The sequence below is a fragment of the Hipposideros armiger genome, unplaced genomic scaffold (genome assembly GCF_001890085.2).
Source record: "Hipposideros armiger isolate ML-2016 unplaced genomic scaffold, ASM189008v1 scaffold_612, whole genome shotgun sequence".
Classification (NCBI taxonomy): Eukaryota; Metazoa; Chordata; class Mammalia; order Chiroptera; family Hipposideridae; genus Hipposideros; species Hipposideros armiger.
In genome coordinates, this window is record NW_017731962.1 from 440,439 (window position 1) to 456,261 (window position 15,823).

At 63.4% G+C, this 15,823-nt stretch overlaps 1 protein-coding gene across 1 annotated transcript in view; it reads left to right on the forward strand.

The window, feature by feature from the left end:
• The window catches only part of PFKL (phosphofructokinase, liver type), a 29,074-nt gene that overhangs the window by 12,501 nt on the left and 750 nt on the right, over positions 1-15,823 (forward strand). The window contains exons 8-22 of the mRNA XM_019625013.1: positions 42-137; positions 798-890; positions 2,964-3,089; positions 3,969-4,033; positions 4,431-4,494; positions 5,723-5,869; positions 6,197-6,267; positions 6,752-6,839; positions 7,257-7,409; positions 12,155-12,307; positions 13,885-14,049; positions 14,428-14,489; positions 14,667-14,778; positions 15,400-15,499; positions 15,609-15,714. Coding sequence (XP_019480558.1) covers positions 42-137; positions 798-890; positions 2,964-3,089; positions 3,969-4,033; positions 4,431-4,494; positions 5,723-5,869; positions 6,197-6,267; positions 6,752-6,839; positions 7,257-7,409; positions 12,155-12,307; positions 13,885-14,049; positions 14,428-14,489; positions 14,667-14,778; positions 15,400-15,499; positions 15,609-15,714 — 1,601 coding nt within the window. The remainder of the gene's footprint in view (positions 1-41; positions 138-797; positions 891-2,963; positions 3,090-3,968; positions 4,034-4,430; positions 4,495-5,722; positions 5,870-6,196; positions 6,268-6,751; positions 6,840-7,256; positions 7,410-12,154; positions 12,308-13,884; positions 14,050-14,427; positions 14,490-14,666; positions 14,779-15,399; positions 15,500-15,608; positions 15,715-15,823) is intronic.

The window sequence follows — 15,823 nt, forward strand, 5'->3', positions numbered from 1 at the left end:
CTTGTCAAGCTGGTGGCTGAGCCTGGGTGTCTGTGACCCAGACTCGGAGCCGAGGGTCCCGGCTGAACATCATCATCATCGCCGAGGGCGCCATCGACCGCAAAGGGAAGCCCATCTCGTCCCGCTACGTGAAGGACGTGAGTGCAGGGGGGCCCCCAGGAGACCTGGGTCACGTGGGTGGGTTCCACTTTATCTCCAGTCTCCAGGGCTCTTGCTGGGCCCCCCACCCTGCAGACAGGAGGCTCCTAGAGGCTTCCTCATCCCCGGTGATAGCCAGACGCGGGGTGCATGCACCCGGGACCCTGAGAAGCGCTGGCCCCAGAGGCCGAGGCGGGCCCTAGACCTGCTGGAAGCTCCCACCAGTCTTCATTCACAGCACGTTCCCTGCAGGGCGAGGCCCGCCCGGGATCCCCACATGTGTGCACTCACACGGAGACACACGTGCACACACAGAGACACAGGCACACACATACACACAACACGTATAGACGCACAGACACATGCATACACACAGACATGTATACACAGAGACACACGTACACACTCACACAGATACACATACACCCACTCACGGAGACACAGACATGGAAGCACACACACATCCACGGAAACACACCCGCACACTCATGCTATGAGCATGAACCTTGGGCTGGCTCTGTGGGGACTGGGGTGCTGATACCCCAGGATCCCTGAAGCAGGAAATGGATGGGTGGACCAGGGTTGGGGGCTTGTGGGGAGGCAAGCCGGTGGGGGTGGGCAGCCAACCCAGGGACCCCCTTACTCTCTCCGATGAGCAGCTGGTGGTCCAGAGGCTGGGCTTCGACACGCGTGTGACTGTGCTGGGCCACGTGCAGAGGGGCGGGACCCCCTCGGCATTTGACCGCATCCTGGTAGGTGGGACATCGCCCCGGCCCTGGGTGTATGTGTGGGGTGAGCATGCGTGCTTTGAGTCTGGCCCGTAGCCTGGGCACCGCCGCGCTCACCCTGAGGAGTCAGATGTTGGCAGGGGCCTGGGTTCCGGCCTGAGTGCCATCGTCGTCCTGGTGACTGCTGGGCCTCACCTCATCCTCTGCAGAGTGGGACTCATGTTGTGGCCACATGGAGGGTCAGGGGCCAGGCAGGGCCCCATGGGTGGTGAGGTGCCTGCATGTGAGGGCTGGTCACCTGGGGTGGGGGCAGGAGACCACCCGGACCGCTGCTGCTGTGAGGCCGGATGACCTGCCCGGGCCATCTTCCCCAGCAGCGAGGACAGTGGCTTCCCACAGGGGCCTTGCCCACCTGGCCATGTGCCTCTACACTCTACGTGAGGCCTCAGGTGCACTCGGGGAGCCTTCTGAGGGGCCTGGGACATCAGGGCCAAGCACTGCCCCCCGCACCACGCCTGGGCAGCAGAGATGGGCTGGGGTGGGGCTGGGGTCTCCCCAGCTTGCAGGAGAGCAGGCTGGCCTGCCTGTGTCACGGTTGCTGGCGGAAGACACGAGATGCCTGGGTGAGACAAAGGACAGTTTGTCACTCATGGCGAGAGTGGTAGCGTTTTGTGCTGGTCCCTGAGTCCAGTTCCCATGGGACGACCTGACCACACAGTGTGTCACATCACAGGAGCAGAGCCTGAGCTCAGGGACCCCATCTTCCCTTATGAGCTGTCAGCACGGTGCTCCCAAGGGGGCGGGCACTTCCTTCCTAGGCTGCTCCTAACACAAAGCTCAGCAGTTGGCGCCTCGCCCCCAAGCTGTGCAGAAGGCTAGGGAGCCCCATCTGCATCTGCGGGCATAGCAGGAGGCCAGGGACCCGCTTGTCGTGTCACAGAGCAGAGCGTGGTGGCCGCGGAGCTTGCTTGTACCTGTCTGTTCCCTTGGCTGTGCCAGGATCTGCATTTGTAATTTGTCCCTAAGGAGGGCAGTCCTTCAATGTTTTAGCTGGCCCAGCCTAGCAGCCCATGTCCATCATTTGCACACACGCCGATAAAGTTGTGACAAAGTTGAGAAATGTTGTAGTGGAAAGAACCCTGGAAACCTGGTTCCAACCCTCGCCCTCCCCAGTCAGGCTGAGTGATCATGGGCAAGTCCTGTCACTGCAGCCTTGAGGTGCGGGGCCACACTGTCCTGGCAGGGCTGTGCGCAACCCTGGGAAATGGTGCCCGGATGGCTGTTGTGAATGGTGGTCATATTAAGTCACTATTTCTGGTGCCACTTGTTCTAGAAGCTTTGACCAGTGTGTTGGGAACTCTGGAAGCTAAGGGTTTGTACATTAGCAAAGTGACACTGGGCATGGTGTGGGGGCCAGCTCAGAGCAGAGAAGGGCCGAGCAGGTGTGTGTGTGCACGGGCCTGTGTGTGCAAGTGTGTGTGTGCACACGAACCTGTGTGTGCAAGTATGTGTGTGCATCCACGGGCCTGCACCTGTGTGTACGTGTGTGTGTGCACATGCCTGCGCCTGTGTGTACGTGTGTTTGTGCACGGGCCTGCGCCTGTGTGTGCACATGCCTGCACCTGTGTGTACGTGTGTGTGTGCACGTGCCTGCGCCTGTGTGTACGTGTGTGTGTGCACGTGCCTGCGCCTGTGTGTACGTGTGTGTGCACGTTGGGNGCTGTGTGCAACCCCGGGAAAGGGTGCCCGGATGGCTGTTGTGAATGGTGGTCATATTAAGTCACTATTTCTGGTGCCACTTGTTCTAGAAGCTTGACCAGTGTGTTGGGAACTCTGGAAGCTAAGGGTTTGTACATTAGCAAAGTGACACTGGGCATGGTGTGGGGGCCGGCTCAGAACAGAGAAGGGCCGAGCAGGTGTGTGTGTGTATGGGCCTGTGTGTGCAAGTGTGTGTGTGTGTGTGTGTGTGTGTGTGTGTGTGTATGTGTGTGTGCACACGAGCCTGTGTGTGCATCCACGGGCCTGCACCTGTGTGTACGTGTGTGTGCACGTTGGGGGGTGGAGTGCGCCTGCCTAAACCCCCTGCTGTCCGCTCAGAGCAGCAAGATGGGCATGGAGGCGGTGATGGCGCTGCTGGAGGCCACGCCCGACACGCCAGCCTGCGTGGTCAGCCTTTCTGGGAACCAGTCTGTGCGGCTGCCCCTCATGGAGTGTGTGCAGGTGGTGAGTACATGGCCTCCTAAGGGAGGTGCCCGGGGGGGCCTCTGTGGCTCTCCCCTTCTCCCCAGAACCACTGGTCCTTCCAGGCTTCTCCGGGGCCCCAGCAGGCTGCCTGCCCAGGTCCCTCTGCCAACCTCATCTCTGTGTCGCGTGGAGCAGGCAACACACACATCGCCACCTCCTGTCCTGGCTGTGTGGGCGCATTGCCCACCCCCCAGCTGGCCACAGGGTGTCTGAAGCCTGCAGTCCTCTGGGTGGGGGGTGGTGTGAGTGTGTGCCCAAGGTGGGACGAGCCCCAAGAGAGGAGGGCGCTAAGCTGAGGCCATGTAGCTTCCTGGAGCTGGTGGCCATGGACCCACCTTGTAAACTGGGCGGGGAGGGGCGTTTGGTGTGAACATGGGAGGGAGGAGAAGGAATGGTTGGCTGGAGCCACTGGGTGAACGAACAGATGGTGTGGGGACATTGGGTGTGGCCGGACCAGGGGCCACTGGAAGGGCGAGTGGCAGGTGAGGGTCGAGAGGCTGAGTGTGGGGACACTGGCCCCGGCTCCACAGGTTTGGGTGACCCTGCGGCCAAGTGGGGGTGGGTGGGCACGCTGACTTCTCTTAGAAGAACCCCGTGTCGTGACGTCTACCAGCCCTGTCTGGTCAGGTTGGGTGTCAGCTGTGGGTCTGGGGGCCAGACAGGCCCTGGTTGGGCCCCCAGGGGCTGAGGAGGACCTGGTGCCAGGTCCAGTGGGGCCCGCTGGGCCTCAGCCAGCCCTCCTGATGGCTGGCCTTGGCAGTGACCACTGCCGGGCGGCTGTGGGACAGGCCCGCGACTCGGGGCAGCTGTGTGTGCTCCTGGCCCCTGCCACAGTCTGTGCTGTGTGTTCCCTTTAAGACCAAGGAGGTGCAGAAGGCCATGGACGAGAAGAGGTTCGACGAGGCCATCCAGCTCCGCGGCAGGTGCGGGGCCTCGGCACGTGGGGCGGGCACACCTCAGGGCGGGCACGCTGCACTCTGCCAAGGCCCTTCCTTCCGCGTGTGTGCGGCCAAGCGGTGTTTAGGAGGAGGGGGCCCCAGCAGTCCTGGAAGAGGGAAGCCGACCGGGCGAGGGGCGGACGGGGGCAGCCAGCCCTGGGCAGGGGCTGCGGGCCCTGGCTCTGCTGCAAGGATGTTGGGACCCCGTGTTCTACGGGGTCTGCCACGGTGATGGCACCCGGCCAGGGTGTGTGGTCAGGACAGTGGGGAGGTGGTCTGCACCCTGTCAGCTCCTTCGTGGCAGCGGCAGGCAGGCGCTGTGCTGAGTGGCGTGGGCGTGGGCGTGGGCGTGGGGCACAACGCACGACCGCTTCCCTTCCAGGAGCTTTGAGAACAACTGGAACATCTACAAGCTGCTCGCGCACCAGAAACTCTCCAAGGAGAAGGTGAGCTGGCGCTGCGACCGCTGCCCCTGGCTCTGCCGGCTGCCGCCCGCCCCGGTCCGGCTGGGCCGGGCCCTGCCGCCTGTGTGGGGCCTGCGCAGCCAGCTTGGCCTCTGCTTGACCAGCGGCCCCAATCAGGCAGCTGCAGGGAGTTAAGTCAGGCCCAAGATTTAACTCAGCAGAGAAGGATCTGACATTTGTGAACTGTTCCGAGACGGCTAAAAACCTGGGGAGTTGGGCTCTCTTCAAAATAAGAATGAGAGCAGGACTTGTTCCTGAAGCCTCTGGGGACAAGGAGAGGATCCCAAGACAGTGCTGGGTAGAGGGGGCCACGGCCATGGGGTGGCCGACAGAAAGCGGCAGCCACCCTGCAGCAGAGGCTTTGGGGTGGTCAGTGCCTGAGGCCGTTGTCACTAACGTTGCCACTGTTTTGAGGAGACCCCTGCAGTGTGTCTCCAGCTTGGGGTGCTCATCACCCTACCAGTATCACCTTTTGTGTCCCATCTCCAGCTCCCCTTTTATCCCAGGAGCTAGTGAGGGACAGGTAGTCCCCCGCCGCCCCGAGCTGGCCGCAGCGTGGGCTGCACAGCCCCTCCCTGGACTGGCAGGGGCGTGACGGCCTCTGGGCAGCAGGGCTGCTCCTTCTGGGACCCACTGCAGCCACGCCTCTCAGGGAGCCCCTGGCCACATGTGACCATGCAGCCCCTGGAATGAGGCGTGCCGGCCGGGGTCCAAGGACACAGTGTGAGCCGGATGTGAAGTAGCTCATCAGTAATTCCGCTGTTGATTCCAGGTGGAGGTGGTCATGCTTTTTTCGCCAGGGTAGATAAACTAGTAGGGTCACCTGTTGCTTTGGACTTAATGTGGCTATGGCAGTGGTGGCACCCCTTCTGTCTGCATTCGTGCCACTCGCCAAGGACTTGGGGTGCTGGCTGCTGACCCCTGAGTGCGGGCTGATTGCCGAGGCTTCCAGGCAGGCTTGGACTGTGGCCTGAATCCGCCCCACTGCCCCCACAAGCCGGGCCCGTGGGGACCAAGTCCTCTAAAGCCCACAAGCCGGGCCTGCACTGCAGCCCATTTACTCTTCACCAGAAACTTGTGGGGTCCTGAGGACGGATTTCTCGCTCCCCAGAGTCGGGCTGGCAGGAAAACTGTCCCCCCTGACTTCAGTCAGGTCAGTGGCCCTCCCCAGCCCCGTGCTCACACCCTGTCTCTGTCCCCTTCTCTGAAGACCAACTTCTCCCTGGCCATCCTGAATGTGGGGGCCCCGGCGGCAGGCATGAACGCGGCCGTGCGCTCGGCCGTGCGCTCCGGCATTTGCCAGGGCCACACTGTGTACGTGGTGCATGACGGCTTCGAAGGGCTGGCCAAGGGTCAGGTAGGTGCACGTGGCCGGGCGTGTGGGGCGTTGTCTGGTTTATGGCCCAACCCAGCTTTCTCACAAACTAATGAGGACTCAGTGTGGAAACGCAGGGAATGACAGTTCAGTTCCCTGAAGAAAACGGGTCAGAGGACAAGGGGGAGGGGTTAGCTATGCCCTGCCCAGGGCCCTGAGACCCCACTCTGACCTGCGGCATGACGGCCTGCACTGGCACGGCCTCTGTCCCCCTGCGGACACACTGTCCCTGAGCACAGGTCTGGCACCTGATGGAGAATTGCCCAGTACCTCCGGCCTGCTCACCTGAAGCTGTGCCTCCCTCCGTAGGTGCAAGAAGTGGGCTGGCACGACGTGGCTGGCTGGCTGGGGCGTGGTGGCTCCATGCTGGGGACCAAGAGGTGAGCAGTGGGCCGCTGGCCACCGTGGGCAGTTGCAGTGGGAGATGCAGAGTGCAGGCTCAGCTGGGGGGCTGCATGGGAAGTCAGCCCGGGCCCTGGGCGAGGTTACCCCTCTGCTGGTGGCCTGCCACAGCGGGCTACAGACCGTCCTGCCTGGGACTCCCTGACGGAGGGTTCCCCTGGGGCCGCGTGTGTAGGGCAAGGCTGCTCAGCGGCCCCACATCTGCAGAGAGCTCACAGGTCGCAGGGGTGAGGGGCTCCCCGTCACCTGGCCAGTGCTGGCAAGGACGCCGAGTGGGTGCCAGGCTGCCTGCCCCCCACCGCTGGGCACTGAGCCTCTGCTTCTGCCTCTAACCCACAATTGCACCCCCATGGGGCCTGCGTCATCCCCAGGTTGGGGGCAGGTCAGGGCAGCGTGGCCCTGTGGCCTGCGGCCTGGCAGTCTGTGCAGGCCACATGCTGGTCTGATTTTCCCCCGCTGCAGGACGCTGCCCAAGAGCTACATAGAGAAAATCGTGGAGAACATTCGCAGGTACAACATCCACGCCCTGCTGGTCATCGGAGGCTTCGAGGTGAGGCCACCGCCGGGGACCGAGAGTGGGGGAGGGGACTCGAGAGCAGCTCCCTCGCCCTTCCAAAAACCACATGTGCAGGGAGGTTACCGCGAGGCCGAGGGAAGTGTGGCGTTTGGCTTAGGAGGGTTTTTACCTTCTCCTGACCTTCACAGCTCAGATTAAAGCTGGCAGCCCAGGTCCTGGTCGGGGGGTGAGGGTGGAGCAGGGGTCAGCCTCCTTCCTGTCCTCCTTGGAGCCCACTGTCCCTGGCCCATGGGGGCTGCAAAGCTGGGGTGGAGCCCCCCTTCCTCACCAGTCCAGCCCCACTGGGTCCTGAGGATACCCCCTCCCCAGTTCCTGAGCGCCCCACCGCTCTGGGTCCTGAGTCCCCTGAGCACCCCCGCCCCTCCGGGTCCTGCGCCCCTTGTCCCACAGGCCTATGAGGGGGTGCTGCAGCTGGTGGAGGCGAGGGGCTGCTACGAGGAGCTCTGCATCGTCATGTGCGTCATTCCTGCCACCATCAGCAACAACGTGCCGGGCACCGACTTCAGCCTGGGCTCCGACACCGCCGTCAACGCCGCCATGGAGGTAGGACACCGCGACCCCTGCCGCCCACTGGGGCTGGCCACAGTAGGATGGGGTGGCTGGGGTGTGCCCCCAGGGGAGGGACACGGCAGGAAAGGGCACAGTGGTGGGCGCCCGGGGGGCTGCCTCGGGCAGGACAGGGCATGGGGCCCACCCGGCTGCGCGCTTCTGGGGTGGGCAGAACCCGGCTGTGCCCTGAAGCTTGTGGACGGCAGGCAGGGGTGTGGTCGGGGTCACAGGGCGTGAGGATGACAGTGGTCAGGGCTGAGCCCACGTCACTGCCCTCACGTAGAGGTGTGGCTGACGAGCCACGGTTGTCCGGGGAAGTGGTCACACATGGATCTGGGGGGAGCTGAGGCTGCCGGCTGGGCCTGGGGAGTGGGGGGTGCTCGGGAGAACCTGGCAGTCGTCACAGCTGTCCTCCTCTGTGGGTGTCCCAGGAGGGGCCCCATTCCTGGAGGGGCCCAAGCAGGGTGTCCCCAGCAGAGGCTCTGGGGGGGCCTCCTCACTGCACTCCCCATGCTTGAGCCCTTTCCCACCCGTCTGTGACCCCACTGAAGCCCAACTTCCCTTGGGGGTTCAGACCTCTGTGGGGGGCTGTGAGGCTGCAAGGGGCACGCTGCACACAGCTGTGTCCTGTGCGTTCGGGAAACAAGGGACCTCCCGACCCAGAGACGCCCTGATCCTGCGGGGCTTTCTTTGAACCCCTGTCGTCTCCGCCGGCTGTGGGTCGCCCACAGCTCCTTTGAGCCTTTGGTGCCCGTGCCTCGCCAGTGCCGCGCGTGGGCCTGTGTGCTTTGCCTCTGAGACGGGGAAGGCGGGCTTCTGTTTTAATTGGCCACTCTGATTTCTGATAAAGTTGAACATTTTTGTGTACATTTATTGCCCCTTTTTTTTAAACTTAAATTATCTTTTTTATCATTGGCCCATTTTTCTCTTGGTGAGTTTTTTTTTTTTTCAAGTGCTCTTTACACGTGTAGGCTGTTGACCCTTGGGCAGATGGGCAGATGTTACAGCTGTTTTCTCCTTTTTGCTGTTTGTCTATTATCTGGGGTTTAGCTTCATGGTTCAGACCCCAGGAACCTACTTATCTTGTTTTCTTTCTTTTTTCTCAATTCTCTATTTCATGTTACAATTTCCTTTTCAAACTCATTCAGAGTCAGGATTATTGATACGCGTCACGTTACCGATAGCACCTCATGAGCATGTCACCTCACGTGTTGCCGGTCCCTGGTGTACAATGACCTGCAGTGGCAGCATTGGCCTTCCCCGCTCGCAGATGAGACGCGAAGGCCCAACGTCAGGGAGAGTCTCTTAGCCATGTCCCTGGTCTCTGCCCCGCTATATGCCAGTGACACCCCCGTTGCCCCCGGGGGCAGAATCTCCTTGATTGAGGACCCTGATTCTGTGTGGCCTGTGGCGAGCCTGTGGTGAGGGCTGCGGGGCCCTGGGCACGTAGGGTGTGGGACTTCCTCGGCCTCCTCCTGACCCTCAGTCACTTTGGAGAGAGACCAGGTCCTTGCAGCATAGCGCTCCCCCCGGCCCGCCGCGGAGGTCCCTGACCACCCCTGCCCCCCCAGAGCTGTGACCGCATCAAGCAGTCGGCCTCGGGGACCAAGCGCCGTGTGTTCATTGTGGAAACCATGGGGGGCTACTGTGGCTACCTGGCCACCGTGACCGGCATCGCCGTGGGGGCTGATGCCGCCTACATCTTCGAGGACCCTTTCAACATCCAAGACTTAAAGGTGAGCCGAGCCCTCAGCCTTCTGCTGCAGACCACCCAGCAAAGCTGAGTGGGTCCCCTCCTGACACATGAGGGCCAGCCTGGCACAGCGGCTGGGCCTGGCCAAGGAGCCACGGCCCAGCAGGCTGGGGGCTCACTGCCTGTGAGGGGACCTGGCCCGTGACTCTGGGCCCCGACCCCCCTCAGTACCCTGCCTTGTGTCCACATTGTTGCTTCCGTGGCCTCACAGTCCAGCCGCCACCTCTCAGTGCACTCCTGCATGTGCCCCCATCACCCGTGGGTCCTGGTGTCAGTTAGCCTGGAATGTTCCTTCCCAGACAGCCTGCCTTTCAGCAGCGGTGGCGGCAGTGCTGGCTCACCGCGCCCCTCGCCCCTGCAGGCCAACGTGGAGCACATGACGGAGAAGATGAAGACGGAGATCCAGAGGGGCTTGGTGCTTCGGTGAGGCCGTGGGCGGGCCTGGGCCCCGGCAGGAGGGTCTGCCCCAGCCACGGCGGGCACTTCCAGACCCGGGGCTTCGGGTCGGAGCGAGGTGCAGGGGGCCTTGGAGAGGAGTGGGTGGGGTCGGCGCTCCCGAGAGGCTCCCAGTTAACCCAGGCCTCCTGCTCGTCTTCGCAGAAACGAGAAATGCCACGAACACTACACCACAGAGTTTCTGTACAACCTCTACTCCTCCGAGGGGAAGGGCATTTTCGACTGCAGGACCAACGTCCTGGGCCACCTGCAGCAGGTGTGGTGTGGTGCAGTGTGGGTTCTGGAAGGTGGCCCTCGGGCCCCCTCCTCCGCCTGTACCTGGGCCGAGCAGGATAAGGGCTTCCTGTGCGTGTCCTTCTGGGGCACCTGGCTGTGGGTCCTCGCCTCGTGCTCACACCCCGTGGCCAGAGGGCTCATCACCTCATCACACAGGCGGGGAGACCAGGCTCCTGTCTGCTGAGGCCTCACTGCTGGGAAGGGGTGGGGTCGGGACCCCTGTGGCCACCTCCCCCACCACGTCGTCTCCCCCTCCGAGCCTCCTGGTGGCAGGAAGCTGGATCTGCGGGGTTTCCCAGCCTGACATGAGGGCTGTGTGGATCCCAAGGGCTCCCTTCTCGGGGGGGCGGGCCTTGCTCACTGGTGGGGGGACCTGCCTGCTGGATGCAGAGGCCCGTGGGGGCCACCCCATCCGGTGATTAGTCAGCCCACTGCCTGGCCTCTGCTTTTAGGCCAGATTTGGGGTGGAGGGGGGCCAGGGGTGCTGCAGACAGAGGGGATAGGGCATCAGAAGCTGGCTGGAGGGCTCACCTGAGGCCATAGTGGGGCCACGTTTGGGGACTCCTGGGGGCTGGGCCTTAGCCTCACCCACTGTTTCCAGGGTGGGGCTCCAACCCCCTTTGACCGGAACTACGGGACCAAGCTCGGGGTGAAGGCCATGCACTGGATGTCTGAGAAGCTCCGGGCTGTCTACCGCAATGGTATGTGGGCGCCCCGCCCCGCCCCCGCCCCCCCTTGCCCGTCCTTGCCCAACCTTGCCCTTGGCAGCAGTCCTGGGGGTGGGGCTGCAGCACGTGCCTGTGTCCACAGGGCGGGTGTTTGCCAACGCCCCAGACTCGGCCTGTGTGATCGGCCTGAGGAAGAAGGCGGTGGCCTTCAGCCCCGTCACAGAGCTGAAGAAGGACACTGATTTTGAGTGAGTCCCGAGGACGCGAGGGTGGACCGCTGGGCCCAGACCTCCCCGGGCGGGTGGACGGGGCAGGGGTGCGGAGGGCCAGCAGGACTGTCGGGTCTGAGTGCACACGCTGTCCACTCTACCCCCAGCGAGTGTGCTGGGCCTGTCCTGGGCGCAGGCCCTGGAGGGACGGGGACCCCAGACCCCACTGCCGTGGGCCACTTATATGCGGGAGCTGGGCAGGGCTCAGAGGAGGGGTGTGATCCTGGCGGGGGCTTTGGCCCCAGGAGGTGCCCTGACCCGACCCCCCGCACCAGGCACCGCATGCCCCGGGAGCAGTGGTGGCTGAACCTCCGGCTGATGCTGAAAATGCTGGCGCACTACCGCATCAGCATGGCCGACTACGTGTCCGGGGAGCTGGAGCACGTCACCCGCCGCACGCTGAGCNAGGTTACCCCTCTGCTGGTGGCCTGCCACAGCGGGCTACAGACCGTCCTGCCTGGGACTCCCTGACGGAGGGTTCCCCTGGGGCCGCGTGTGTAGGGCAAGGCTGCTCAGCGGCCCCACATCTGCAGAGAGCTCACAGGTCGCAGGGGTGAGGGGCTCCCCGTCACCTGGCCAGTGCTGGCAAGGACGCCGAGTGGGTGCCAGGCTGCCTGCCCCCCACCGCTGGGCACTGAGCCTCTGCTTCTGCCTCTAACCCACAATTGCACCCCCATGGGGCCTGCGTCATCCCCAGGTTGGGGGCAGGTCAGGGCAGCGTGGCCCTGTGGCCTGCGGCCTGGCAGTCTGTGCAGGCCACATGCTGGTCTGATTTTCCCCCGCTGCAGGACGCTGCCCAAGAGCTACATAGAGAAAATCGTGGAGAACATTCGCACGTACAACATCCACGCCCTGCTGGTCATCGGAGGCTTCGAGGTGAGGCCACCGCCGGGGACCGAGAGTGGGGGAGGGGACTCGAGAGCAGCTCCCTCGCCCTTCCAGAAACCACATGTGCAGGGAGGTTACCGCGAGGCCGAGGGAAGTGTGGCGTTTGGCTTAGGAGGGTTTTTACCTTCTCCTGACCTTCACAGCTCAGATTAAAGCTGGCAGCCCAGGTCCTGGTCGGGGGGTGAGGGTGGAGCAGGGGTCAGCCTCCTTCCTGTCCTCCTTGGAGCCCACTGTCCCTGGCCCATGGGAGCTGCAAAGCTGGGGTGGAGCCCCCCTTCCTCACCAGTCCAGCCCCACTGGGTCCTGAGGATACCCCCTCCCCAGTTCCTGAGCGCCCCACTGCTCTGGGTCCTGAGTCCCCTGAGCACCCCCGCCCCTCTGGGTCCCAAGCCGCCTGTCCCTCCGGGTCCTGCGCCCCTTGTCCCACAGGCCTATGAGGGGGTGCTGCAGCTGGTGGAGGCGAGGGGCTGCTACGAGGAGCTCTGCATCGTCATGTGCGTCATTCCTGCCACCATCAGCAACAACGTGCCGGGCACCGACTTCAGCCTGGGCTCCGACACCGCCGTCAACGCCGCCATGGAGGTAGGACACCGCGACCCCTGCCGCCCACTGGGGCTGGCCACAGTAGGATGGGGTGGCTGGGGTGTGCCCCCAGGGGAGGGACACGGCAGGAAAGAGCACAGTGGTGGGCGCCTGGGGGGCTGCTTCGGGCAGGACAGGGCATGGGGCCCACCCGGCTGCGCGCTTCTGGGGTGGGCAGAACCCGGCTGTGCCCTGAAGCTTGTGGACGGCAGGCAGGGGTGTGGTCGGGGTCACAGGGCGTGAGGATGACAGTGGTCAGGGCTGAGCCCACGTCACTGCCCTCACGTAGAGGTGTGGCTGACGAGCCACGGTTGTCCGGGGAAGTGGTCACACATGGATCTGGGGGGAGCTGAGGCTGCCGGCTGGGCCTGGGGAGTGGGGGGTGCTCGGGAGAACCTGGCAGTCGTCACAGCTGTCCTCCTCTGTGGGTGTCCCAGGAGGGGCCCCATTCCTGGAGGGGCCCAAGCAGGGTGTCCCCAGCAGAGGCTCTGGGGGGGCCTCCTCACTGCACTCCCCATGCTTGAGCCCTTTCCCACCCGTCTGTGACCCCACTGAAGCCCAACTTCACTTGGGGGTTCAGACCTCTGTGGGGGGCTGTGAGGCTGCAAGGGGCACGCTGCACACAGCTGTGTCCTGTGCGTTCGGGAAACAAGGGACCTCCCGACCCAGAGACGCCCTGATCCTGCGGGGCTTTCTTTGAACCCCTGTCGTCTCCGCCGGCTGTGGGTCGCCCACAGCTCCTTTGAGCCTTTGGTGCCCGTGCCTCGCCAGTGCCGCGCGTGGGCCTGTGTGCTTTGCCTCTGAGACGGGGAAGGCGGGCTTCTGTTTTAATTGGCCACTCTGATTTCTGATAAAGTTGAACATTTTTGTGTACATTTATTGCCCCTTTTTTTTAAACTTAAATTATCTTTTTTATCATTGGCCCATTTTTCTCTTGGTGAGTTTTTTTTTTTTTCAAGTGCTCTTTACACGTGTAGGCTGTTGACCCTTGGGCAGATGGGCAGATGTTACAGCTGTTTTCTCCTTTTTGCTGTTTGTCTATTATCTGGGGTTTAGCTTCATGGTTCAGACCCCAGGAACCTACTTATCTTGTTTTCTTTCTTTTTTCTCAATTCTCTATTTCATGTTACAATTTCCTTTTCAAACTCATTCAGAGTCAGGATTATTGATACGCGTCACGTTACCGATAGCACCTCATGAGCATGTCACCTCACGTGTTGCCGGTCCCTGGTGTACAATGACCTGCAATGGCAGCATTGGCCTTCCCCGCTCGCAGATGAGACGCGAAGGCCCAACGTCAGGGAGAGTCTCTTAGCCATGTCCCTGGTCTCTGCCCCGCTATATGCCAGTGACACCCCCGTTGCCCCCGGGGGCAGAATCTCCCTGATTGAGGACCCTGATTCTGTGTGGCCCGTGGCGAGCCTGTGGTGAGGGCTGCGGGGCCCTGGGCACGTAGGGTGTGGGACTTCCTCGGCCTCCTCCTGACCCTCAGTCACTTTGGAGAGAGACCAGGTCCTTGCAGCATAGCGCTCCCCCCGGCCCGCCGCGGAGGTCCCTGACCACCCCTGCCCCCCCAGAGCTGTGACCGCATCAAGCAGTCGGCCTCGGGGACCAAGCGCCGTGTGTTCATTGTGGAAACCATGGGGGGCTACTGTGGCTACCTGGCCACCGTGACCGGCATCGCCGTGGGGGCTGACGCCGCCTACATCTTCGAGGACCCTTTCAACATCCAAGACTTAAAGGTGAGCCGAGCCCTCAGCCTTCTGCTGCAGACCACCCAGCAAAGCTGAGTGGGTCCCCTCCTGACACATGAGGGCCAGCCTGGCACAGCGGCTGGGCCTGGCCAAGGAGCCACGGCCCAGCAGGCTGGGGGCTCACTGCCTGTGAGGGGACCTGGCCCGTGACTCTGGGCCCCGACCCCCCTCAGTACCCTGCCTTGTGTCCACATTGTTGCTTCCGTGGCCTCACAGTCCAGCCGCCACCTCTCAGTGCACTCCTGCATGTGCCCCCATCACCCGTGGGTCCTGGTGTCAGTTAGCCTGGAATGTTCCTTCCCAGACAGCCTGCCTTTCAGCAGCGGTGGCGGCAGTGCTGGCTCACCGCGCCCCTCGCCCCTGCAGGCCAACGTGGAGCACATGACGGAGAAGATGAAGACGGAGATCCAGAGGGGCTTGGTGCTTCGGTGAGGCCGTGGGCGGGCCTGGGCCCCGGCAGGAGGGTCTGCCCCAGCCACGGCGGGCACTTCCAGACCCGGGGCTTCGGGTCGGAGCGAGGTGCAGGGGGCCTTGGAGAGGAGTGGGTGGGGTCGGCGCTCCCGAGAGGCTCCCAGTTAACCCAGGCCTCCTGCTCGTCTTCGCAGAAACGAGAAGTGCCATGAACACTACACCACGGAGTTTCTGTACAACCTCTACTCCTCCGAGGGGAAGGGCATTTTCGACTGCAGGACCAACGTCCTGGGCCACCTGCAGCAGGTGTGGTGTGGTGCAGTGTGGGTTCTGGAAGGTGGCCCTCGGGCCCCCTCCTCCGCCTGTACCTGGGCCGAGCAGGATAAGGGCTTCCTGTGCGTGTCCTTCTGGGGCACCTGGCTGTGGGTCCTCGCCTCGTGCTCACACCCCGTGGCCAGAGGGCTCATCACCTCATCACACAGGCGGGGAGACCAGGCTCCTGTCTGCTGAGGCCTCACTGCTGGGAAGGGGTGGGGTCGGGACCCCTGTGGCCACCTCCCCCACCACGTCGTCTCCCCCTCCGAGCCTCCTGGTGGCAGGAAGCTGGATCTGCGGGGTTTCCCAGCCTGACATGAGGGCTGTGTGGATCCCAAGGGCTCCCTTCTCGGGGGGGCGGGCCTTGCTCACTGGTGGGGGGACCTGCCTGCTGGATGCAGAGGCCCGTGGGGGCCACCCCATCCGGTGATTAGTCAGCCCACTGCCTGGCCTCTGCTTTTAGGCCAGATTTGGGGTGGAGGGGGGCCAGGGGTGCTGCAGACAGAGGGGATAGGGCATCAGAAGCTGGCTGGAGGGCTCACCTGAGGCCATAGTGGGGCCACGTTTGGGGACTCCTGGGGGCTGGGCCTTAGCCTCACCCACTGTTTCCAGGGTGGGGCTCCAACCCCCTTTGACCGGAACTACGGGACCAAGCTCGGGGTGAAGGCCATGCACTGGATGTCTGAGAAGCTCCGGGCTGTCTACCGCAATGGTATGTGGGCGCCCCGCCCCGCCCCCGCCCCCCCTTGCCCGTCCTTGCCCAACCTTGCCCTTGGCAGCAGTTCTGGGGGTGGGGCTGCAGCACGTGCCTGTGTCCACAGGGCGGGTGTTTGCCAACGCCCCAGACTCGGCCTGTGTGATCGGCCTGAGGAAGAAGGCGGTGGCCTTCAGCCCCGTCACAGAGCTGAAGAAGGACACTGATTTTGAGTGAGTCCCGAGGACGCGAGGGTGGACCGCTGGGCCCAGACCTCCCCGGGCGGGTGGACGGGGCAGGGGTGCGGAGGGCCAGCAGGACTGTCGGGTCTGAGTGCACACG